Here is a 26,571-nt window from a genome sequence, read left to right as displayed (position 1 = left end):
GAGGGGAGGGGTGAGGGGAAGGGGTGAGGGTAGAGGTGTGGGCAGGGGTGCGGGGCAGAGGTGTGGGGAGAGGTGCTGGCAGGGGTGGGGGCAGGGGTGAGGGGCAGGGGTGAGGGGAGGGGTGAGGGGCGTGGTGAGGGGCAGGGGTAAGGGGAGGGGTGAGGGGAGGGGTGTGGGGTGGGGTGAGGGGCAGGGGTGAAGGGAGGGGTGCTGGGGAGGGGTGCAGGCAGGGGTTCGGGCAGGGGTGCAGGGGAGGGGTGTGGGGCGCAGAGCAGAGAGCACTCACCGGCTCCCCAGGCGCGCCAGGATCGCCCTTCTCTCCCCTGGGCCCTGGTTCTCCCTGTTGGCAGAGAAGCAGAGTAAGGCAGCTGCGCCTGGCCCACCCTCAGGTGGGCCGCGTGGACCTTCTGGGCCTGTGCAGGCACCTTGCGCTGGAGGAGAAGCCGGCACCGCCCAGTGCAGTTCCCACGCTGCTTTCTCCACCCACGACCTTGCCCCCGAGGCTCCTGCCTGCCCCCAGCCGCCCAAGCCCATCCCTGATCCCTGAGTTAGTGTCCCCACGGCCTGGGCTGGGGCCCCACTCCCTCTGCATCAGCCGTTGATGGAATGTGCACACTCCACCCCAGAGAGCCGGGGTTCAGTGAGGACGCCCCGACAATGAGGCTTTCAACAGAGGCAAGCTCCTTCCTCCTTCCAGAATCTCCATCTCCCACCAGCTCAGAAGAACACACTCTGGCTCCATTCGTCAGACAATATTCTTATCTCTAGCTTGCTTTCCTCCTAGAAAATTTCCCAAGGCGGGAATTTGCAAAAGCATTTTGTCTGGTCCTCAAGTCACTAGAGACACGACCCGTGAAGATGGAAGGGCTGATGGGATGGATTTGGGGGATCCAGAGGAAGGAGTGAATCTGCTTTCTGCCAGGGGGAAAGGGACTGTGGGGGTCGGGTCAGGAGAGGGATCCTGAGGCTCTCAGACAAGATGCTCACGGCATTTCTCCCCAGGGCCTGAGATCCAGGAGCAGACTTCACCATGGGGGTGCCTGCTGAGCTGAATGCTGAACACAGGTGCCTGCTTCTCCTCCACCGCCCCCTGCTGGTGATGCCAGCCCAGGGAGATGCCTGCTCTGGGCTCAGCAACTGCAGGGCACTGGCCAGGCCTCCCGGAACCCTCTGCAGGCGCAGGGGGTGGGTCAGGCTGCTCTTCCAGGGAGCGGCTTCTGAACCAGTTACAAAGCCCCTGTAAGCTCTCAGCTGTACTGTCTCCCAGCCTGAGATGGCCTGTCCCTCCATCCCCCAGACAAGGAACAGGTTCCCACTCCTCTCTGACATCAGACCCGCACGCCAGCTAAGAGCCCCTGCTCTGCTCCCCACTGTCGTCCCCACGCTGCCTCGTGGCCTCCCCAGCTGGGGCCCCCGACATCCCCAGGAGGCTTCTTGTTCTGCAACAGGAGTTGGGGCTCTCCTTCCAGCCCTCCTCCCCTTTCTATCGCCTTCTTAATTATGCTGCAAACCTTGTGCATACATGCATGCTAAGTCGCTTCAGTCGTGTCCGACTCTTTGCGACCCTGTGGACTATAGCCCACCAGGCTCCTCTGTCCAAGGGACCTGGCTGCCCCTCCAAATCTCCAGTCCCCGCTGTGTGCAGGGACTGGAAGGCAGACCACTGAGGTGAGCAGGGAATAATCAGAACAATGGCTTCCAAAACCATCAATACAAACCCGGTTACCATGGCAACGAGGCAGCCCCAGAGGGATTCATGCAGTAACCCCCAATGAATCTTTTTCTCTCGTGGACACAATTTCCTTGCTTTGCATCTCCAAGTGGCTTCCTGGTTTCCGCAGAGCTCAGACCCTGCAGGAAGGTGTCTCCCTCACCAGGATTCAAAGGGGAGGCTGGGCAGACCCCTGGCCTCTCTCAGTCCCTTCCCGGGGGAACACCTCGGACATCATCTTTTACGGATGGAGCGATTCCCTTACAGAGAGGTGGGATGTGTAGATTTGCCACAAGCCTTAGGGACTCAGGGTGGGCAAAAGGGAGGAGTCCCAGAGGATGAAGGGCTGAGGCATCGTGTAGGGGGATATGGTTCTGGAAGAGGGAGGCAGCGGGCCATTGTGACAGAGCCTTGAACCTCGGCACCGGCGGGGACAGCAGTTCGGCCAGGGCCTTACGGCCAACAGCTACATCCCGATTCCTGACTCCAGAAAGTCCCTGTGCAAGGTGCTTCGCTCCTCGAGCCTCAGGCCATCATCTGCGAGCTGGGCACAGGGCCGGTTGGAGCGATGCCTGCCCTGTGCCTGCCACATTCAAGGCTCTCTTGCTCTGTCCCTCCGAGCCCTTCCTTGGAGAGAGAAGACGCAGCCGGAGCCCCGCCTGCTCTCCCCTCAGCATCCTCGGACACTCCTGCGGTCCCCTGCCTCCGCCCACCACCAGGGACGGCACCCCTGCCCTCTCTTCCTCCCCATTCCTCCTCCAAAGCAGCTCAAAGTCCTCCCTCCCCTTCCACAATGATTTTGGCACTCAGTCTCTCTCCCTCTCTCTGTGCTCCATTCTTTTCCATCACATCCAGGATCTCTTTAGCTTCTCAGGTTGTAGCTACTTAATAGCAGCGATGTGGAGATGGGTCCTCTCCTAAGCCTCTTGGCCGCTGCACCACAGGAGAACCACGTCCCCAAGAGCGAAGCAACAAAGGAGGCGAGCTTGGTGATGTCAGAGACCCTGAACACACTCGTTTTCACAGAAGCCTCTCTAGAAAGAGGAGGGAAAGGCTCCTGGAGGCTGCGGCCACGCTGAGTGTCCTTTTCCATCATGCGCTTCCGTCTTCAGAAAGAGCCACGCGCTCTCCCGCCGGCCGTCTCCCCAAACAGGCTCAATCCCCACCGGCCCCTCTCAGACTTGGCCCCCAAGACCCCCAGGCCGGCCCCCTCTGCCCTTTCACTTTCTGCCGCTCACAGGGCTCTGTCCTGCTTGGAACAACCGGCCACCCCGTGCAGTGAGGGGGTCACTTTACCCAAAGAGAGGGGTGGCCTTTGCCCTCGGCTACTGGGAGGCCCCCTCCTGGGCCCTGACCCAGGAGGTCCCATCTGCCCCTGGAGCTGGTCCCTCGCCCAGCCCGCTCCCCGCCAGCTGCCAGGACAAGGTTGGGAACCCAGAGGCCTGAGAGCGGCTGGCAGGTCAGGGCCCCGCCCCCCAGAGGACCCAGGGGCATCGCGAGCCAGGCCACGGGGGCACCGGGCAGCCACAAGGTGCCGCCGCTACTTACGGGCATTCTCGGGTGTGGTGTGAACAGGGATGTCTGCAAAGGAGACAGCAGAAATGAGACAGATGTGAGTGGACAGCAGCAACCTGCCTCAGACAGACTTACCGGTAGAGAATGCAGCCGCAGGGGCCCCTCTAAGGATGATTTCGACAGAATCACACATTCCTTTTAAAGCCCCTGCCCTCCGTATGAGGCCATCCCCTGCCTCAGATACTAACTGACCAATCCCTACATGCCCAGACAAGGGCAGTTACCGGACAGCCATGGTCCTCTCCCTTCCTGCCCCCCCACCCCGAAAGTGATTAAAGCACAGAATACCAAGGCTGGAAAGAAACATTCAAGAGAAAAAAAAAACATGCAAACCATGCTCACATGTTTATACAGCCTTTTTTTTCCTTTAATTTAGTATGTATTATGTACCAGAAACTACACAATGTCCCTTAGATATTTCAGTCAATTTTCACTACAAATGTGCAAGACACAGCTCCGTATAATATATATTTTTTCCTTAACAGATGAGAAGATGGAGTCTTTTTCCCACTAAATAACATGTTTAAGATCACAATGCTGGTGAGGAAAACAGCTGGGATTCAAACCCACTCTTTTCTTCTGGCTCCAAAGCCCCTGCTCTTTACTCACACCTGAACCCCAACTCACAATGCCCACCCTGAGACCTGCAGAGGGCGGAGGCGTGAGTCACGGGTGTATACCCACGTTGCAGTCTCACCCTGGACACACTGCTTCCTGCTCCTGACCTCACCCCCACAGGCAGCAGGTGGGCATGGGCGCCCAGCGTCTGTCCAGTGTTCTGACCAGCGGTAACCGTGCTGCCGAATAAACTAAAGCACAAGGTGGTTCTTACAGAAGCTCATGCACTTTCTGGATCACGAGACCCAGGGATGGGTCTGGCTATGGGCAGACTCCCTTAAAAAGATGTTTATAACTACGTGGTTGGTGTGCAGGAGGAGAAAGGATTAGAAGCAGAGTAACTTACAGTGCCAGGTAATCCAGGGGGCCCCGGTGGGCCCACTTCACCCTAGATGAAGAAGTGGAAACAGCAGTAAAGAATCCACCTGCCAATCCAGGAGATGTAAGAGACGCGGGTTTGATCCCTGGGTAGGAAAGATCCCCTGCAGGAGGGCATGGCAGCCCACTCCAGTGTCCTGGCCTGGAGAATGCCATGGACAGAGGAGCCTGGCAGGTTACAGCCCATGGGGTCACAAAGAGTCAGACACGACTGAACATACTTACACAGTCCTGCTTATCCTGGGATACTTTTCCTAAGAAGACAGACTCACCCTGTCTGGCTCTATTGCAACTGATAGATATATAGATCCAAGCTATAAAATATTTCAAACATACCAGAACTCGGCTCTGAGAAACACTTATGCGGCCACATGTAGCTGTAGGTTGTTTATACCACTCTATACTATTCCATGGCGCACGTGGAGACAGTGACCCGTCATCCATCCTCCCTCTGACAACGGTGACCTGATTTCCCACCTGCCGCCAGCGCCCCCACACTCTGTCCTGGAGCCAAAGCTTGAGCCCCCTGAGAGGCTCCTCTGGACCCTGCCCTCTCCCGAGGGCTCAGGCCCATCCTTCTCAGCAGCCTGAGAGGTGAGTGTTACATTCCTCTGAATGGCATAGGCTTCGGAGTCGACTCACCTGAGCTTGAAACCTAACTCTGCCACTGTATACATTATTTTACTTCTGTTGGTGTGTTTTCCTCTGTGCAAAATAATGACAACGGTACACACAGCTCACAAGTGTCCTCTGGGGACTAAGTGAGACCTTCAGCCAGAGGAAATTGTTATTCCATTTGCCTCGAGGAAAGGAGGTCACTGGGCTGCTCCATCAGGAGGAACAGTCCCCAAAGCCCTTCATTCCATGTGAGTCACGATGGTGTTGGGACACGGATATCTCTGCTCACGCGTGTCCTAGCAGCCCAGGGTCCACAAGTGGTTATTAGTGGACAAATGAATGAAGCAAGCTGACTGAGAGATGGGCTAGGCTTCTCTTATTAATAGTGACAACAATAAGATGATAATGAAAAGTAGTTACATGATAAACCATAATGGAAAAGAATTTTTTTTTAATGTCTACATGTGTGCAACTGAGTTACTCTGCTGTACAGCAGAGATTGGCACCACTCTGTAAATCAACTATACTTCAATTAAATTTTTTTTTAAGTGGTAACATTGTTTTCTATGCTTGTTTCTACAGTTATACAGGATTTAATCCCAGGTTTCAGCTCACTTTGCTACGTGCGTTAACTCCCTTCATCGGCACCGAAATGCCTGAAACAGAGATGCTTCATGTGTACCCCCATTCCATGGATGAGCAAACTGAAGCACAGCCACATTCAGGCCCTTGCCCAAAGTCACACAGACAGCAGTTGGTGCAGCCTGGTGGTAAACTCTGAGCCCAAGCCCTTAACTACTGCGAGGCATTCCCCTGACCGTGTTGCAGAAGCTTCAGAGAGAATTCAGCACCTTTTCTAGTGCTGAGTTCCAGAACCAATCTCACCCAGACTATCCAAGTTCAGTGTTTCCCAGTGCAATGCACGTGTGATCGAGCTCTTTCTGTTGTGTCCGACTCTTTGTGACCCCATGGACTGTAGCCCACCAGGTTCCTCTGTCCATAGGATTCTCCAGGCAAGGACACTGGAGTGGGCTGCCATGCCCTCCTCCAGGGGATCTTCCCAACCCAGTGACTGAACCCACATCTTCAGCATTGGCACGCGGGTTCCTTACCATTAGCATGACAGTGCAAGGTATGAACAGACATAAACAAGAAGAGAGTTGGAGAGATGTGTCTCCAACCTCGAGGGCCTCAAGACCACCTTTCTGGAAGAGCCTCGCCTGCCCTCAACACTGTGGGGTGAACACAGCACCATGAGCTGGCGGGGCAGAGCCCAGGAGCTCTCTGACTTGGGGAAAGATGCTCGCCTAGAGAAGGGTCTCTGAGCTTGAGTCAGTGGGGCTGGCGGGGGCTCCCATCCCTGCTCCTCCGCAGTTTAAGTGTCTCAGCCCCAGCTGAGGCAGGGGCGTTATCACCCTCCTCTCAGAGATGCCCTGGGGTCAAACACTCTCAGTGCAGGGTGGGGAGGAGGTGGATCAGACACTGAGGAAGGGACACCTAGGCACGGCCAGCAGGGGGCAATGTTGCTTCAATGTCAGTTTTTTTTTTTCAAACCCAGAATTGTCTATGATGACATATTTCTCTAGAGGCAAAGAAAAGCAGGCCAGATTCTTTGGAATCTTGAATGCGACTCTGCCGTGGCCCTGGCAATTCTGCCAAAGCAATAAAAGGGGCTTAATGGCCTCGCCGAGTCCTCTGCATCTTGGAAATGAGTTTCTCAAATAGAAATTGCTTTTCTGAGAAGTCCGGGAGAGCGGCGGGCCTGAACGGCTTATCCACCAAAGCCCTTTCCATTGCAGGATCTCTATTTATAGAGCAGGTCCATTCAGAACAAAGACCTTGGCCCTCAGCATGGGAACAGGGATGGGGGGGTGCTGAGCAGGACGGTGTGCAGGAAAGCGGGACACGGGAGGGTGCGGAGCTCAAACTGGGAGAGCCAGGTGGCCCTCTGGGCAGCAGAGGGGGGATCGCAGGGCCCTGCTGGGCGTGTGAGGCTGCCCACGTTCCCCCGGGCCAGGCCGGTATGCCATGTGGACCCGCTTGGAGCCTGGATGCTGGGCCTGGACTGCGGTCAGGTCTTGACTCCCACCGCCCTCCATCCACGCAGCCCCGGGCCGGCAGCCTGGCCCTTCTGTGCCTCAGTCTCCTCATCTATAAATGGGGGGTTGTCGCTGATAATCTAGCCCACATCCAGATGTTGCCAGGATCACCCGAGTCACCATGTGTGCCGTGCTCACCATAACGACCCTGACCTGTGGCAAGTCCCACCTCCCTGGCCGCTGGTTCCTGGAGGCCCACGGTTCTCAGGTTCCACCACTTTATACGAGAGACTCAGGCATCCATGGATTTTAGTTATCTGCAGGGTTCCTGGAACCAACTGCCCATGGATGCCAGCCTATACAGGCAGCTCTGCTTTCGGGCCAGCAAGGGAGACACTGGAATCAGAGGGGACACCCAGGACCACAGTGGGGAGAACCAGGACTGCCACCCAGGCCACCGCTGCACCTTCAAGCACGGCACTCCCTCCACGTGAACGACGGACGGGCAGTTGTGCGACACGTGGCACAAACGCCCTGGACAAGGGGAGCGGCTCCTACCTTTGCACCTCGGTCACCTTTCAGTCCCGGAAGCCCCAGGGCCCCTTTCTCTCCCTACAGAGAAAAGATAAAAACCAGGAGACATTAGAACGCGACTGAGTGTAACGGCTGCCTCTTCCAGGCGAGAGCAAGGGGGGACCCTGGGCAAAATACGGTTTTGTCTCCCCAGCCTGCCCTGCCACGGTGAGGACCGAATTCAAGGGACATCCTGTCGATTGTGTGAAGGGGCAAGCGCTCCATTTGGCACCCGACAGCTGACGCCCCCGATCGTTCCCACAAATTTCATCTGAAGCTACTCCACCCACTCTTCCGGATGGACCCTTTGGCCACCGTCCCTTCGTTCCAGCGCGTGGCCCACGGTGGCCCGGTCCCCCGCCTTTCCTCTTCCTAGACACTGGGAAAACGCTCCAACCCCAGCCCGGGTCAGCCCGTTGCCGAGTGCGCAAACCAGGGCCGGGGGGCGCTCTCCTCGGGCGCGGCGCGCGGCCTCACCTGGTCGCCTTTCTCTCCCCTCGCACCGGGGAGTCCTGGGAAGCCTGGGAGCCCGGCCTCTCCCTGCGGAAAGAACGCGGCGCCGTGATCAGTGGGCTGTCAGGAGGGAGGCCGCCCCAGACCTCTGCGGGAGCAGGACAACATGGAAACAAAGCAGTGGAGAGAGGGGGATCCTAGACGGAGCTCCGGGGCGGCCCCAGGCGCGGGCCCACTCTGCAGCCCCTCGCCCGGGAGCCCCTACTCCCCTCTCCCGCTGTCTGACTCCTCATCCCTCTGGGTCAGCCACGACGTCACCTCCGGGCCACCTCTCCTGACACTCCCCAAGCCTGAGTGAGGGGCCTCCTGGGACTCCTTCGGTCACCTGCATGGCACCACTCGCTGCACCTGCTCAAGTGCTCTTGGCTGACGGTGGTGACCCTGGTACCCAGTACAGCAAGGGACGCACAGCACGTGCTGACGGTCGCGGGGTAAAGAGGTGAAGGCACACAGGCGTGTTGCGAGCTCCAGGGAGACACGCGATACAGGCGCAGCGGATACCAACAAACAAACGCATCGGATGAACAAACGAACAAGTGAATGAGTGAACAGACCTTTTCTCCAGGTCGGCCAGCCAGGCCCTGCTCCCCAGCTTCACCCTGAAGATAGAATAACAGACACCCCGTCACTCACCACTCACGTTTGCAGAGATGGCTGTCGTTCCCAGGTGGTCCTGCAGACTCGGAGCACCTGGCACCCACACCCTCGACGCTCACACAGCAGCACAGGCACTGAAGCCCCGGGTGCTGAGCGTTTCTGGAGGCAGGCTTCCACATTCCCCCACGTGGTCTGTGCACGCATGCCCAGTCGTGTCCAGCTCTTTGTGACCCCATGGGCTGTCGCCTGCCAGGCTCCTCTGTCCATGGGGCTCTCCAGGCAAGAATGCTGGAGTGAGTTGTCATTCCCTCCTGCAGGGGATCTTCCCCACCCAGGGATCGAACCCGAGTCTCCTGCGTCTCCAGCATCGGTCGGCAGATTCCTCACCACTAGTGCCACCCGGGAAGCCCCATGCTGGCTCGACCTTCCCTCCAAAGAAACAATTTCTCGAGTTGCCCTGATGGGAGTTTACACAGGTTGGATCCAGTGATTCTGACTCTAAACACAGTTTAGAACCACAGAGAGTCCTGGAGCCGCCCCGACTCTGAGCTCTGCTCCCTTTCGGGGGAACTCAGACCCCAGGCTAGGTCTAGTGGTGGAGAAGCTGTTGATGAACTTGTCCGAGCTGACCAAGCGGCCCCGCAGTTGTTCAGACTCCTTGGTAAAACACAGGCAGCTGGGGGTGGAGGAACTCACAGGCAAGGAGAGAGGTCCATTTCCCCTCCCATTGTATGTTGCTATAAAGGCCAGTCTCGGGTAAAATGCTGCTTAAACATCCAAACTTATATTACGTTGGAAAGCAAGCCCTCAGCAGGGCTATGCGGCTTCCAGTCGCGTGGATGAAGTTGTGTCCTCTGGCATCAGGTTTCTGACCAGCGTTTCCTGGTCCTGCTGAAGTGCGGGGGCAGGGGGTGCAGGACCAGAGGGGCCCACTCTCTGACCCCACCCGGCTGCTACGCTCAGCAGTTCCCTGTACGTCACTGAGGCAAAGAGGCCTGTGGTGGGAGGAGCAGGGAGGGACTGCAATTTCTAACCAGCCATGTGTCTTCAGAAACACTAACTTCTTGAATGCCTGTTTCTAACATCATTATGCATGGACACATAGTCACTTCAGTCATGTCTTGACTCTTTGCAACCCCATGGACTTTAGCCCCCCAAGCTCCTCTTTCCAGGGGATTTTCCTGGCAAGAATACTGGCATGGGTTGCCACTCCCTTCCCCAGGGGGTCTTCCCGACCCAGGGACTGAACCCAGGTCTCCTGTATTGCAGGGAGATTCTTTACCGTCTGAGCCACCAGGGAAGCTAAGTATGGTCCTTATTAAAATCTTTATGTAGGTTTCCATAAGGAAATTTGGTATTCTGGTAAGTGGACACATGAATGAATGAATGAGTGGTTATGCAAACACATAAAGGTTTTCCCTGCAGCTATGCCAGACTCCAGTGGTAGTGAAGTCTATACCACATGTTGAGAGAGACAGAGAGAAAAAAAGAAAAGAAAGTAAAGAAACTAAAAGCACTGTTTAGCATGAGACACACATTTTATCCTGCAGTTCTGGTGCCACTGGGGCCACTGGTGTCTGAGTCGGTGTGTATAGAAATTCTAGATGTGCTCCACTTCTCCCATCAATCCCCAGTGTTCACAAGCACAATTAGTAACAGCTGCTCTTCCTGGATCTGTGCAAACACGTGCTATACAAATTGTCACTTTAAATCTGCTAGGACAGGGCAACCCTTACAGTCGGAAAGGCGCTGGGTGGGGGGTGGTGCTGAGGTTGGTAGCAAGCATTTTGAAGGCATCCTGAAGTGCCTCCTGAATCCGTGCGGTGAATCCTAAGCCAGAGCATGACCCACGAAGGGGCTGAGCGGCTCCTGGAATCCTCGACATGAGCCCAAGAGGGTGATGCACCTGCTCATCCCACAGCCGGTCTGTTCCGAGTGGACTTGAGACCCGTCATCCAGGATGCATCCACGACCTTCTTCAGAGATACTTATCTTATGAGGTGTGATGTCAAAATAAAGCAACACACCTCCTGCCGTGTCTCCTTCGCAGCTACAAAGTATGTTCTAAAAGCAACGTAACTGCAGAAATTCACAGTTTCCAACTTCCTAGAGAAAATTTTTAAATGCACTACACTACACTAGAAATCGTACGAAAATGGCAGATGAGCTTGTAGTTACGGACCTCTCTGAAACTTTCAGTCACCGGGGGCGAGCATAAATACCGAACACGTAGATGGAAAGACTAAAGACAACCCCGAGGGCACCTCAAATTCACCCCAATACTTCTGATCCATCGACTTCGTCTGTACAAGGAACTCGATGGGAACAGGTTCTTCTGAAGACTGTTGAATTGAATGTGGGAATTTATACACTGTAAGCTCAGAAGGATGAGCCAACTCACACATGTGAGGAAACACAGCCCAAACAGGTCTGGCTGACCCCACAAATCCCCCATAAAACCCAAGGAGGATTTGAGGAAACACAGCTCACAGGTCTGGCTGAGTCCATAAAATCCTAGCAGTCAAAAATGAAAAATAATAGTGACCTATGCAAATGCTTAAGTTATTTCTGGAAGATGACAGAATTTCAGCCAATCAATCAAAAACAGGAACATGGCCTTTGGTGTTTAAAAGACCACGTGATTTACCCCAGAGCAATGGAGGGACAAAACACAGCCAGTTACACATTACATTTCAATCACAGACATTTTTTTAAAACAGGAATGTTGAGTCTTAAAAGATGGAGGCGCTGTGCTTGCAAGTGACAGTGAGCTGGCTCGTGGAGCCCTGAGGAATCTGGGGTGCAGGGGCCCCTAGCGGATGCTTTCCACAGGGAGTCCATCACGCATCCTGGAGAGGGTGGGCACGTGGTAACCCATGCGTGTTCTGCTCCATTTTAATTTGGTCTAAATTGTGGCTCAGCTGGTAAAGAACCCACCTGCAACAAGGGAGATCTGAGTTTGATTCCCAGGTTGGGAACATCCCCTAGAGAAGGGAAAAGCTACCCACTCCAGCATTCTGGTCTAGAGAATTCCAAGGACTGTATCATCCATGGAATCACAAAAAGTCAAACACGACTGAGCAACTTTCACCAAAGAATGATCACTTCTTGAAAAAGCGAGGCCACAGGGAACTGAGGGTGCAGGGATTTGCCCATCAGCCTTCACTGGCCAGTGAGGTGACCCGGGTCCTGCCTCCTGGGACAGCAGGGTCACCACTGGGCCAAGTCCAGGCCATACCTGTGCCCTTTCTGGGCTGTTAGTTATCAGTCGGTCACCAGTGAGCCCTTACTGAGTGCCTGCAGGTGCCTGCTGTGGGCTGGGGCTGGAGGGCGGTCACCAAGAGCCAGTCACAGCCCTTAACTAGCTCTTACCCTAACAGGGTGTGAGGGAGAGGGCCCCTGCGTGAGTGTCTGTCTGGACACAGGCCCCTCCAGAAGCACAGGCGCCTGCAAATGCATACACCATGCACACACACACACACACACCCCTCACACACACACACACCTCTCTCACACACACACACACAAAACACACTGCATAAACACACACAACATACAGACCCACACACCATGTACACACCCACAACACATACACATACCTCACAGACACACACATACACTGCATACACACACACACACAGGACATACAGACCCACACACCATGTACACACACATACACACCCCTCAAATACACACAGACATACACACACACACGACATACAGACCCACACACCATGTACACAACACACACACACCTCACATACATACACACTGCATACACACACATGACATACAGACCCACACACCATGTACACAACACACACACCCTCATACACACACACTGCATACACACACAACATACAGACACACACACCATGTACACACACATACACACATCTCACATAGACCCACATACACTGCAGATACACACGACATACAGACCCACACACCATACACACACACACACACACACACACACACTGCATATACACATCCACACCACATACAGATGCACACACCATGTACACACCCACACATACCATATACCCATGTACATACCCACCCACACACCATATACATACCATATACACACCATATACACACCCACAGCACATACGGACACTCACCCAAATCCAGCACTTGGGCCCCCACCCCACAGGAGGTGCCCCCTCTGCACGGCACGTGGGTTGCCTCCGCTGCCCCAGCGGATCCAGTTTCCACATGTCTGCACCCCCGGAAGCCCCGGGCTTCCTTGCCTTCTGGAGGGGTCAGGTGTAAAGGGACACTGGAGGCAGGGAAAGCTCAGGGGACAGGACAGGGAGGGCACTGACCCCCCGGCCCCTCCCCTCCCAGGACGGGCTGGTCAGCAAGGCCGTCCCTCTTCCTGAGGCCAAGGCTCTCCCGTGGGGTGGGCTCCTCTCCTCCAGCCGCAGGGCCCCCTGCCTCCAGGAACTCCCTGCTCCTCCTCCTGGGCGTGCCGTGGTGTGGCTCTCGGTAGTCGTCAGTCCAGGCGTCACCACTGACCTCGACCTGCCCCTGCCTTTCCAACAGCCCGTGTGCAATGGCCCTGGCTGCCCCTTGCCTGACCCCAGCCCACACAGCTCTGACAGCGGGGGTTCACACAGAGCCTCGAACACACTGCTTAGAATAACAGGTGCGAGAGGAGGAAGGCCGAGTCCTTACCCGTGGGCCGCGCTGTCCAGGCAGACCGTCCTCCCCTCTGTCTCCCGGGTCTCCCTGCAAGGAAGGCAGAGGAGAGTCAACAGCAGGAGCCGGGAGTGGAGGGAAGCGACTGAGCACCAGCTCTGGGCCGGAAGCAGGAAAGCCACTCGGACTCGGGTGCTACTGAACTCCTTTAATTCTGTGAGACCTCAGTAGCCTGAAACAGCAGCTCCAACCACCTGCTAGATTCAACAGCTCTGCTTTTGATTTACAGACTCAGGTGAGAGGGAATGAGGGATTCAGAGCAGGGTAGACACTGCCTAAGTGCTTTTGAGACCACAAAATACTTGGTTAGCCCTTATCTTTTGTTTTTAAAGAGAGGAGAATGGAGAATATTTACATGATATGTTCTTAAATTAAGTTAAATCCGTATGTATTCTGTATTCTGTCATGAAAAAGTTGAGCTTCTAAGTCCGCTTACTGAAAGGGATGGTGAAAACTCCTGTAACATTCAGAAGTTGCCTTGCAAGGACTGTTGACATTCATCCTTGAGCTTCTGTATCTTTGCCATGAAAAGGTGAAGTTCACTTGTTAATCTGTTGGCTGTCTGGTTTATTAATTGTCCCTCTGAAGTGAGTAAACTGTGAACTTGCTTCCCAATTTTATGACAGTTAACCTCTGACTCCTCTTAATGATCTTACTGTAATGAGCCCCACCAGAATATTTTTAAGTTGAAGTCTCTTATTATGTAAGAGTCTCTGAAAAGGCTTCCTCCTTGCAAATAAAATAGATGCATATTTCTACTAGAATAATTTAAAAGTCCTCGGCTTCCAAATCCTCAACTAGTTACCTAGGTAGGAATAAGGGGCTCACCCATATCTGACCTTGAATATAAACATTTCCGAGCTCTGCATGACTCAGGATCCAAACGTGATCCACAGCCGGGGCACCCAACCATCAAAGAGCTCTGTGGGTTCTGGGTTCCCTAACTCATACCAACCTTGGGTCCTGGCAGGCCTGGGGGTCCATTCGGCCCATCCTTTCCAGGCGGGCCCTGGGCAGAGAGGGAGAAAACAGACCAACGTAAAAGGCACGGTTAGGGCAGCACCACACTGAACTGCTTCCAGCCAGGAGCGGATCCTGCAGCCAGAGCTGGCGGGCGTGGCACCTGACACACGCAGGGCCGCTCCTGGGTGTCAGCTCCTGGGGCGCTGTCACTGCCGTAAACTGTTAGTGGGTGAAGCCGAGGGGATGGGTGTTCAGGAACATCTGTGGATGGCAGCTAACCATGTGCTCCAGGCTTGGACCAGCTCCCCTGAGAATGGGCCTCACAACCATGATTTACGTCCAGAGCCTTCACTGTGGTACCCAGAGCTTGACAGAGCCAAGCACGCTGGCGTCCAGCCATCACATCTCAGCATCCCGGGGCTTCCGCCTATAGCCCCCTGTGGATCCGGTGCCCAGTGACGGGGGGACAGCTGCCCATGCTGCCCAGTCTGCCTTTTCCCTCTGTCAACCTTTCTCCAATGTCCTGAGCCCCCATCAGTGGTGCGGGTTCCACTGGCTTCCTATAGCCACAGCCTTTCCCCACCCGCTGGCCCCACCAGACAAGCAGCAGTAAGGAAATTCCTTCTGGATGAGCAGGGGGCCTCCTGAGGTCCATCACCTGACACCCATCATGGTCACATGGTCTCAGAGGCCCAAGGCCACTCTATCACCCTGCCCTGAAGAGCTGCCAGCCAAGAGGCAGGAGACACCCAGCTTGAATCTGCACCCTGCTCGTGCGGACGTTAAGGTTTGATGACCTCCACCCTCAGGACCTAGAAGGATCGAGAAGGCCTGGCTCACTGGATCCTGCTGACTGGGAAAGAGGAAAGAGCAGGCAGAGAGGCAGGGCAGCCCTGCCACATCCTGGACGGAGCCTCGTGTCTCCGCACCCATTACTTCCACGACCCCCTGGTGGTGTCCCCACAGATGAGAAGCCACGCTTCCAGCAGCCAAGGGCTGTCGACTGTGCCTCGGGGTTACAGAGCCCAGGCAGTGGCCGGAGGAGCGGGCGCCTTGGTCTGCAGCCTGGCTGGGGGTCCTCGGGGCGCAGCCCCTGGAGACAGCATGCGGCAGGCGCCACGGAAGAGGGGAGGAGGAGGCCAGGTGCCAGGGCCCAGGTCCCCCCCAACATGGAGTGGGGCACAGAGCCTCACCCACTGGGAAGCAGCCTGGGTGGCCAGCAGAAGGGCCAGCCCCTCCCACGTGGAAGGACAGGAGAGGGGAGAACGGGAAGGGGTGCCCCAGTCACTCACCACCTGCCCGGGGGGCCCAGGCTTTCCCAGGAAGCCGATCTCTCCAGGCAGACCCTGCCGAGGGGAACCACAGGGGCACCATTAGCCTGACCTCTTCCGAGCATTGGCTCCCTTCTCCCAGCACCTTTGCGGGCAGAAGCCCGGATCTTTAGCTCTGACGAGGGCACCCAGGGTGGACACCCCTCGGGGGCATCTGGCCGTCCGTGGTGTGGGCCACGGTGAACCGAGGGGTCAACATGCCTCCCAAGCTGGCCAGCGCGGGGCTGGGCTGGGCTGCGTTCGGGGCCACCAGCATCTTCACTCCCCCCTGGCGGGATGGGTGGAAGGAACCACATCTCTCTGCCCCTCACCGTCCGCTCTGCCCACGGGAACCTTCCCAGCTGCTCCTGAACTAGGGGAGGGGAGCCAACCCACACACTGCTGAAAGACCCCAGGAAGGGCGACCCCATGCTTCCTGCACACTTCTCTAGGAGCAGCCACGAACGTGCTATATGAGCTCAGGAGCTATGTCCAATCTAAGGGGCTCTGGAGCTGTATGAATTCAGGAGCTATCTCCAGTCTAAGGGGCTCAGAGCTGGCTGTGGGCAGGGCCCTCCTCGTTCGTGCCTTCACTTTGCTCTTGGACAAAGAGCCAACGGACAGCTCCACACCACGATGTCCCTGGCTCCCGGGGCCATGAAACCTCCATCTAAGTGCCCTGGGAAGAGAAAGTCAAAACCAGTCTCACCGGGGGGCCTCCGGGTCCAGGGGGGCCTGGGACGCCAGGTGGTCCTGGGGGGCCCTGTAAAGAAAGAGGGGGGCCTGGGTGACAAACGTGCATGGAGCAGCCTCCCGGTGGCACTGTCCTTCAAGAGAGGAGAGGGATGGGGACACAAGAGATGGGGGTGGGGGTGGGGCTTCAGTTTTATTGAAATACCTTATTTCTTTTTAAACAAAAAGGAACAAAAGCAGAAAGAAAAGATCTGAAGTAAAACTTACACCATAATAACATGTGTGCTATCTGGGTGATGGGCATGTAACTGGTGCAGTATCTATTCTGATATTTATTGAAAATATTTGCGCATTTAAAATAAATATGTCTGTGTGTGAATACACACACACACAGAGTTAACCCATTAACAAAAATTTCCTAGAACAGCGGTTCCCAAGCATTATTCAGCATTGGATCACCTGGGGTGAATAGACAGATCTGTTAAACAGCAGCTCTCACCACGACACGTTCTAGGAGACGCACCTCTGGCCTTTCTTTGCCCAGGTGTCTCTAAACACATGCCCTCCCTCCCGTCTTCCTGCTCAGAAGGACGTCTCCATCTTTCTGAAACATTCTGCAATGCCCCCGGCAGAAGTAATCACTGCGTCCCCCACGATGAAGACCAGTGTGACGGTGCTCACATGACTCACAGGCCCTTGACGCCAGAGTCCCCCACTTGTCCCCCCCGCACCTCTTCTCACACAGCGACAAGCCCAGGGCTGGCAACAGAGCAGATGTTTGAAGCCAACTTCAATTGCAAACAGCTGGGGAGAGGGCCGTGCTCTCAGAGAAGAGCGTCCCATCCCCACTAGAGGGTGGTAAACACTAAAAAATGGCCACGGTTGCCGCTGCTGCGGACACCTCCCTTTTCTCCCGCTGGGGGCACTGCTGAGTCAACGACGGGCAGAGAAAGCAAGAACGGAACAGATCTTCGTGCTTGGCACCTGGACCTGGTTTTCCGCGTGGCTCGCTGAGTGCCGGGGAGTCATTGGGGGGTAGCGTCTACTTTTACTGGGAGACATCTGCTTGGACCTGGAGCAACTGAGTGCCCAGGCCGCGCTGAACGGGGGACTGGGCAGGTACTCATGCAGGGCCCCTCGAAGGGGTGGGCGATGGAGGCACCCAAAGTGGCTGGTGACCTCACTTCTCTCCACGTCTGCTCCAGCTCAGCTCTGCTCACCTCCGGGCAAAGCAGCAGTCCTGCAGGCGGCGCTCCCAGGACCCACCTCTTGCTGACCTCTGAGGTTCTCACAGTGACCTCAACCCCGCGGAGCTCATCCGAGGCCCCTTCCCACCACACGCAGCTCTCCCTCCAACAGCAAACCAGACACACTTAGCTTCCATTTCTCCTGTGATGCGCAACACCCCCTGGAGTACGCTTGGCCTCTTTCAAAGCAGCCACTCCCGGAAGCGGGCCTGCCGACCAGCTCGTTAGTCTGAACCTGCCCCCCTTCCTCCTCCACGTCCTGCAGAAGCCCCTGGGGGCTGCTGACTTCGTCTCACAGCCTGTGCGACTGGACAGTTTTAGTGATTCTCTTCTATAAATTACTGGAGAAGGCAAAGGCAACCCACTCCAGTATTCTTGCCTGGAGAACCCGGTGGACAGAGGAGCCTGGCGGGCTCCCTGGGGGTCTCAAAGAGTTGGACATGACTGAGCAACTGAACAACTAGAAATTAAACCTCCTTATTTGACAATATGGAAAACTGAGGCCCAGAGAGGGTAAGGGCCCTACCTGAGGTCACACAGCCCTCATGTGCCGTGGATCCTAAATGGTTCATCTGCCACAGAGCCACCTGGAAAGCTCGTTGTAGAAACAGGCTCCCAGGTCCCTTGATGGCACTCTTAGAAGCTGCTGGGGGGCTGGGATGACGGAGAGAACAAACGTGGACCAAGTGAAGAGACCATTCTGGGGACTGGAAGCCCTGGTGATGAAATCATTGTGCCTGTACCTGAGGGGCCATCCTGCCTGGGGCTGGTCAAGGAAGGCCCTGCAGAAGGGGCCATGTCCAAGCTGAGAGCTAAGAAGTCCAGAGAAGGAAGAACACTAGTTGAGGGGCCTGAGAACAGGCAGGCCTCCGTGTGTTGCCAGGACCGACAGTCAGTGTGACGGAGTGGAATGGGGGTGTGGGCTGGGAGACAGGGCTCCGGGAAGCGGGGGGGGACACAGCGCTGGGGTGGGGGGAGCTGCTGGGAAGTGCCCGGGACCTGGCTTTAGCAGTGGAGAAGCACACACAAGAGCCAGTCTGACTCGGCTGGAATAGCATTTGGGAGGAGAAGTTGACAAAACTCGATAGCAGGTTGGGTGTGTGGAGTGAGGGGGCAAGAAGAGACCAGATCACCAGAATGAAGGGACCCGTGATGGCACCCTGCACTGCAGTGGGGATGCAGCGGGGTGAGTGTGTCCGGGTGGGGCGGACACTGGCTGTTTTCAGCGAGTGTTTGAGGCACTGCGCGGAGGTGCCGGGGAGCTTGGAGAGTGGAGGCTGCAGGATTAAATACAGAGGGAGAGGGTGATAAAAACAGGAGGGGCCTCATACCATCCGATGAATGAGGTGTGTGAGACCAGCTCAGCTCACGCTCTTCTCGTTTTATCATCAATGTGAAAATGCTACTCGCTCAGTCGTGCCCAGCTCTTTGAGAACCCATGGGCTGTAGCCCTCCAGGTTCCTCTGTCCGTGGGATTCTCTAGGCGAGAATACGGGAGCAACATGCCGTTCTTTTCTCTGGGGGATCTTCCCGACCCAGGGATAAAACCCCAGGTTCTGGGGTTCTACAGAGTCTGGACGCAGATTCTTTACCATCTGAGCCGCCAGGAGAAGCCAATATCTAAATAACCAATTCACCTAATTATTAAAGAGAGTGACAAATTAGCCAATAGATCTAAACGTTAACAACAACATCACTGTTGTAATTATTATGAATAAAACCAACTGAATAATGACTTTACCAATTAACCAATGAGTCTAATTATTATTAATGGAATGTTTTATCCTTCTTGATACGATGGTGACTACACACCATCATGCTCAGTGATTACAGTGGTGACGTGTAAATAACCAATTAACCTAATTAGCATTAATGATAACAGAAAAGCAAATAACTATTCCTAATAACCACCTTGTTCCAACTGGAGTAGATTTATGAAATTGGATGGAATCTGAAGATGCATGAAAATCACTTGCATAATTAGCACGTAGTCACACTTCCTGCACAACTTGGAAATGTTTGTTTTCAGAGGTTATTCGTGATCGTGCGTCCTCCTCCCTCATGATGGTGAGTCCTCCTCCAGGACACAGCTCCAGGGGCACAGGGATTGCTCCCCCCTCAGGGGAGGGGGTTTCTGGGTAGAGAAACCCAGCTCAGTCCTCTGGGGTCGGCCCCTCCCCTGGCTGTGTTCCCACCCACTCAAGGGTCTGCCAGCTATGCTGACCTCAATACCTTCGCATAAACAGTCATCTAGACCAGATACAAATTCCCACTTTTCCTAAAAGGCTGCCAGGACACAGGAGCCACCACCTAGAATGTGTATCTTGAGTCTAAAACATTCCAGGATGAATGTTTTCATCCTGAAAAAAGAGGCACCAAAAGCATCTTCCAGAAGGCCAGCTGCCCGGGGCTTGGCTCACCCTGAGGCTGGCTCTTCCTGTTACAGCAAAGCTAACTAAACTCTAAGCTCCATTTCTGTCGGGGCCTTCCCTGCTGGCTCAGATGGTAAAGAATCCACCTGCAATGCAGGAGACCCTGTTCGATTCCTGGGTCGGGAAGATGCCCTGGAGGAGGGACGGGCTGCCCACTCCAGTATCCCTGCCTGGAGATTCCCAGAGAGAGGAGCCTGGTGAGCTACAGTCCACGGGGTTGCAGAGAGCCAGACAGGACTGAGAGACTAACACACTCATTTTCACTTCTCCATTTCTTTAGACTGGAAACGGGCTAAGCCTTCTCTTCTCACAGGTGGTTGTAAAGAGCAAACCCAACTGTATGCTGACACAGGGACAGCATCTGACGAGAGTAGAAACCGAACAGATGGACCCTCAGCCTTCTCGTCAGACCAGGGAGCCCAGGAACTTACTTTCTGCTGCGACAGAGTCAACCCAGATTTTCCAGATCAGCTCAGGGGCTCTCCTCTGGGCCCAAGAGGCTGACGACCCATCCCCCAGAACCAGAGCTCTGACTATGCCTCTCCCAGGTCTTAGCTCAGAGAACAGTCCCTCTATCGGCATCTCCGCCTGCCCGCATCACATCTGGCTCCTCTGGGCATGGACAGGGGCTGCGGGGTTGAACCTTCCCAGGGCCGCACCAGCACACAGTGGGGGTTAGGTGAGCACCTGCTGAATGAATCGATGAGCAAATACACAGATGGCAAGCAGCACAAAACTGTGGCCGGGCCCAGGGCAGGCGGGTGTGCGCGTAAGTTAGGAAGAGTGAATTACGAGCTGGGCAGGGATCCAGCAGGGAAACACTGCTCTTGGAGTGGGCATGGTGGGCTTGAATGCAGCTTTGCATCTGTGGGGTAGTGATCCAATGTAGGGAGCTAGGTGGCACCTATCATACACTCGACACCACCCGGTTCTGAACCACTGAGATCCCTGAGTACATCAGCGTGCCCCATTTCTGGCAAAATCCCTGCCCTATTTGTGTCTACAGCATCCAGCTCAAGGCCTGGCACTCAGTAAAGATTTTGTTGAAGGGAAAAGGGCTTCAAAATTTAAAGCGAAAGAAAGAAATATATTTTTCAGGGTAGCCAAGAAAACAGTGTTAGGGAAAAAAATCTGTAACTTAAAGCATTTTGATGGAGCCATATTTATGGTGAATTTTTGAAATACATAAGCTTTGCGCACTGGAAACAAGGTCATAAAACAAATGCAAAAACACTCTTTATCTTGCACTACTAACATCAAAATGTCACAGTGAGTGTGGAATCTTTAGAAGACCATGAATAATGGCTGGTTTTACAGCCCCTTATTCTGTGTTACAGCCTGACTGGCATGTGACGGGCTGGAATGAAGTCTGAGATTCGCGTGTGGGGTGCCAGGCACACACTTCATATTCAGAACGGGAAAAGCCCATTTGGAAGCGTGGTCAGCAGCGTGCCCTGGGTGGGTGCCTACCAGATGTTAAAGGACAGTGGCTACCATCACAGAGTCGGGTGTGGAGGAGATGTGCCCAGGAACAAGTGGGCGCCAGAGCCGAGCCTTTACTGCAGCAGGGAGCCAGCTGACAAGCCTGTATTGATCCCGCCCGCCTGCTGTGGCCACCAAGCCAGAAGGATGGGACAGCACCCCGCCTGGGGCTCCCTGTGCTCTCACTGGGACCCCAGCACCTGGGCCACATCCCCACATCTTCTGCTGAAATCATCACCCTGTTTTGTTTTTATTGGCATTTGCGACAAATGACGAGGCGGAAGTTCAGAAGGTAAAGAGACTTGTTCAAGACGCTGCAGCCAGCAAGTGGCCACAGCTGGAACCCTAAGCTCCTAATCTCCGCCTCCCTAACTGTGACCCCTCCCCCCGCCCCCCCCAACCCCCACCAATGCTTCCCAGGAATTTACCAACCCTGATTCCAGGAAGGCTGGGGCTGGGGGTCGGTGGTGAGCTTTGGTGCAATTAGCAAAGAGATCACAAAGTGGGGTGTGATCACTACCAGTGCTGAGCACCCTGTTCTGTCCACACTGAAGTGTGTGTGTCGGGAGGGGGGTGAGGGTGTCACAGTGACTCTGAATTTATAGAAAAGGGGGACTGAGGGAGGTCAGGGCCCAGGTGGCCTGGGATAGGGGTAGGGCTCTCCTGAACAGCAGGTGACCCCGAGTGAGTCTGTGTATTGGGGAGTCACACCCCCACCTGGTCCGTGAAATGGGGAGGGTAACCTTGAGCCTGCCCACCTGCCGGGGTGGCTGGAGGGGTCCACGGGGGACCACAGGGGTGGCACACGTGAGACCATGGGGGAGTGGGGAGCTGGACCAGCCTTGGGCCGGGGGAGGAGGTTGACCCTCCTCCAGGCCTAATTCCCACCCCCCAGGAGACTGAACAGCCGTTCTCCCAGCACTGAGGTGGGAGGCAGGGAGGGCGAGGGACCCGCTGCATGTTGTTCTTAATGCTCTGATGAGTATTGCTCAGACTCATGCGAGGGTCTGGTTATAACCTGAGAACTGCTACCCTATCATTTCCTTAATCAGAGAAAGCAGTGTGGCTAAGGAAGAGAATTGGAAGACAGTAGTTACCTGCTGCCCCAGCAAGCCAGGGACTCCAGGAGGACCCGCCTCACCTCTCTTTCCCTGAGGACAAAAAGAAGAAGCCAGGATTAACAGGCAGCCCGCACCCAGAGCCCGTCTGATGACACGTCTGGAGGAACCCCGCTGATAACAGACTGTCCGCCTCGAGCCTCCCTGCAAGGAGGCCGTGTGGGGTCGAGGGGAAGTCTGGGGCCAGGGAGCCTCCCCTTTGGATGTCAGCACCGCAATGTGGCTGACTTTGGCAACACATGGCCCCACATTTTAAAAAGTACTGCAGGGTTTACCTGAGAAAAATGCCCTTGTCCTGTCCCCATGACACTCATTCTCTTTCCTTGACAACAACTAATCCTACCAGATGTTGGTTGCTTTCCAGAGGCAGTTTATGTTTAGGCAAGCTTTGCACAGGCTCTCACACACACACAGGCAAACGCGCCCACACATGCACACACATTCTCTCCTTCTATCCCTTTTTTTCTTTAGAAACTATGGCATAACATTCAATCCGCTGATAAACTCCACTTTATTTCACTTGGGGATTTAACCCAGATGCCTCCTGGGTCAGCACGTGGGGAGCAGCTCCATTCTTACAGCTGCAGACCTCTCAGTACGAGGGCGAAAGGCGATGCATCTCAACTCTGGGCAGGCAGGTCACACGGACCATTTCTGCGCTTCTGCCGTCAGGATCTGTGCTACTCTGCATGACCCCAGCCGGTCATCCCTTGGGGGTGTGATCACTAAGCCTCGGAGTCTACCTGTCTGGACAAGGGTGAGGTGCGTGCTGGCGAGTCCTCACAACACACAGCGTGTACCCTATCATACGTGTACATGGACGATGGAAGGCCCACCCGTCTGCTTTCTTCCTTACAGTTATCCTCACAAGGTCAGACTGCAACAAGAAACAAAAAGGAAGGCATGACTCTGAATCAGAACCACATTTCTCAAGCACCTGCTCTGTGTCAAACCCTCTTCGGGGTTTCCCATACTTCCCTTGTGTCTCCACTCTGCAGGAATCCCCTCGCTCTGGGATGCAGGCACTCTCAATCCTACTGGGAGGCATGGACACCGAGGTTCAGTCAAGTTTCACCGGTGACCCAGCTAGAACCTGATGAGGTTAAGATCTGGCTCCAGAGCTGTGTGCAGGGCCTGTACATGTGACTCTTACTCCCCAGGGCTCTGACAATGAGATGATTGTGACGAAGCGTCTCTAACAGTCTGCTGGATTACAGAAGCTGGATGACGTCAGCATCTCCCCTCTTCCTTAAACTCTGGCCCCTCTCTCTCTGCCCCTGCACACTCAGGTTTGTCCCCACGCACTGGCCACCCCAGAGGGAAGGTGTCTTTACAACCAGACTGTGCCAGCCCAGCCCTCTGACCTGCCCTTTCAGTCTGGCGTCTGGTGGCCCTGCTCCCAGCCCTAAGCCACCGCTCACGTGGGCTGCTGAGCTTGGCCCCAAAGATCCCAAGGACTTGGCCCGCCAAGCCACCTCTGTCTGTAGGACCCATGCTCCATCTCAACTTGTCAAAGTTCTATCCCACTCTACTATCTCCTCTTTCATGAAGTCCCACCAGCAATAGTGAGAAATATTGGCAAAATAGGGCGAAAACATATTTGAGACAGATTCCCAGGTGTCATTCAAGAACTCATGAGTTAGAATCGCCAGGGGTGGGGCATGGAGCTCTAAGTAAGCGGCCATGAGAACTCAGCCACTCACTGTGATCAAAGAGGCCTTTGATCTTTTCTTTTCCCAAGCCCCTTCCTCGGCAATATTGTAAGAAAAAGAGTTCTAAACCTAACGTAGATGAGGACAGGAAGCCATTTAACTTGCTGAGTCTTAGTTTCTTCATGTGGAAAATTATAATCATTCTAATTATGTGAAAAGACAATATAGAAGAAATAATTCAATATTTGAGAAAATGATTTAAAAAGCATAACAGCATCATGCAAATGTAATAGACAGTTATGAGGATGAGAAGGAAGATGACGGTGACTCTAATGAAGAAGAAATGCTAATAGCAGAATTCTGGCCCTTTTGAGTCCTTAAGTGGGTGAGAGACCACATGTCAAGCAGATCTGGCTTCAAAACCACTACCTCCGATGAACGCTGCAAAGATTAAATAAGATAATGTCCACAAAGTGCGCAGCGCAGGATCCGACATGAAGAAGTACACAGTGGTGACGGTGGAGCGGTGGTGACGGTGGTCATGATGGTGGGGGTGACTGTGATGGTGGTGAAGATGCTGGTGACGGTGCTGACGGCAGGGGTGATGGTGGTGGTGATGCTGGGAATTGTGGTCATGATGGTGGGGGTGGGCGGTGGTGAATATGCTGGTGACGGTGTCGATGGTGGGGGTGATGATGGTGGTCATCATGGTGATAATGCTGATGATGGTGGTGCTGGAAATGGTGGTGATGATGATACTGCTGTTGGTGTCGATGGTAATGGTGGTAACTATGACACTGCTATTGGTGTAGATGGTAATGATGGTGGTGATGATGATACTGGTATTGGTATTGATAGTGGTGACAATGATACTGTTATTTGTGTTGATGGCAATGGTGGTGGTGACGATGATACTGTTATTGCTGTCGATGGTAATGGTGGTGATGATGATACTGTTACTGGTATTGATGATGGTGACAATGATACTGTTATTTGTGTTGATGGCAATGGTGGTGGTGATGATGATTCTGTTATTGGCATTAATGGTAAAGTTACTGGTGGAGGCAGCGGCACTAGGGGTGGTGGGCATAGCAGCAACTCTGCATTCCGGACCTATACTTGGGTGTGGGGATTTGAGAAGTGCTGGCCAGTGCAACCTATGCATCAATAAATAACCATTCATTCACAACAGGCCTATTCCCTGTCATTTTTTCTTCTCTTTTAAATTGCCAACCAACACATTGTTTGGATAAATGTCTATGGTTTATCAACGAGGGCAGAGTTCTCAAGCTAGTCTGGATGTCTGGATGCTGAGCAAGACCACTATTTCCAGGGCCGCCTGTCTGCCCGTGGAAGAGAGAAGTCGATAAATTCAAAAGAGCATCTCCTTCCCAGGCAGGATGAGTTAACACAGCCGCATGAGGGACCGTTATCAGATAAAAAAATTGCTTGTGCAAGTGATTCTAATCTGAGCCGTATGGCCCTTTTGCTCAGTTCTTGTTCTCCATGCCTTCAAATGTCAAACATGATTATTTTCTACTGGTGAGAGCTGAATCCAGGTGCTCAGGGAAAACCTAGAGTGTCCTGAAATAAACCTGGCTCCGCGCCATGATAGGAATCAAACAGTAGCCTGTGATCCAAGCAATGCTGTTACCATCTGGTAGGTCAGGGAAAAGCAAGAAAAAAGGCTTTAAAAATTGAAAAGTAAAAACAAATTCAACCCAGGTTGCCACCGACAAAAGACTTCTTGTGCTACTCTCTCTTAAGTCTACCAGAAATTGGAGCTGACGGGCCTGACTACACTCAGCCACGTGAGGCCTCTGGCTCCAAGGGCAGAGGTCAGAGCTGCAAGTGATGGGTGCCCAGTGCACCCGCCGGAACAGGTGCTGCCAGCTACTAAGAGGTCCAGGTGCTATCAGCTACTAAGAGGCCTGTGACCCCATGGACTGCAGCCTGCCAGGCTTCTCCGTCCATGGAATTCTCCAGGCAAGAATACTGCAGTGGGTTGCCATTCCCTTCTCCAAGGGATCTTTCCCACCCAGGGATCGAACCTGGGTCTCCTGCATTGCAGGCAGATTCTTTACCATCTGAGCCACCAGGGAAGTCCACTAAGAGGTCCCACATCTCTCCAAAGTTTCCACTGAAAGGCCTATTAATGTCCAGTGTAGAATTCTGGTGTGTATGTGGACACACACACACACACACACACACCCCATCCTAAAAGCAAAGGCAGGAATGGTTTGGATCCAGGATGACCTGAGTTCTAATCCCTGCCTCCTCATTTACAATCTGCATGTTGCTGGGTAATCTGATCTACACCTTCAAGTCTTGCTTTCCTCATCTGC

General features: G+C 54.3%; 1 protein-coding gene across 1 annotated transcript in view; it reads right to left on the bottom strand.

Annotated features, from left to right (window-relative positions):
- Positions 1-26,571, bottom strand: part of COL22A1 (collagen type XXII alpha 1 chain) — a 200,874-nt gene that overhangs the window by 87,445 nt on the left and 86,858 nt on the right. The window contains exons 22-32 of the mRNA XM_068983408.1: positions 22,554-22,607; positions 16,312-16,365; positions 15,585-15,638; positions 14,285-14,338; positions 13,306-13,359; positions 8,580-8,624; positions 7,990-8,052; positions 7,498-7,551; positions 4,251-4,292; positions 3,260-3,292; positions 287-340 (exon numbers count right to left, since the gene is read on the bottom strand). Of these exons, the coding sequence (XP_068839509.1) occupies positions 287-340; positions 3,260-3,292; positions 4,251-4,292; positions 7,498-7,551; positions 7,990-8,052; positions 8,580-8,624; positions 13,306-13,359; positions 14,285-14,338; positions 15,585-15,638; positions 16,312-16,365; positions 22,554-22,607 (561 nt within the window). The remainder of the gene's footprint in view (positions 1-286; positions 341-3,259; positions 3,293-4,250; positions 4,293-7,497; positions 7,552-7,989; positions 8,053-8,579; positions 8,625-13,305; positions 13,360-14,284; positions 14,339-15,584; positions 15,639-16,311; positions 16,366-22,553; positions 22,608-26,571) is intronic.

This window comes from Capricornis sumatraensis, chromosome 11 (assembly GCF_032405125.1).
Source record: "Capricornis sumatraensis isolate serow.1 chromosome 11, serow.2, whole genome shotgun sequence".
NCBI lineage: Eukaryota > Metazoa > Chordata > Mammalia > Artiodactyla > Bovidae > Capricornis > Capricornis sumatraensis.
The sequence above is the reverse complement of the archived record's forward strand: the minus strand, read 5'-3'. Positions and strand labels throughout refer to the sequence as shown.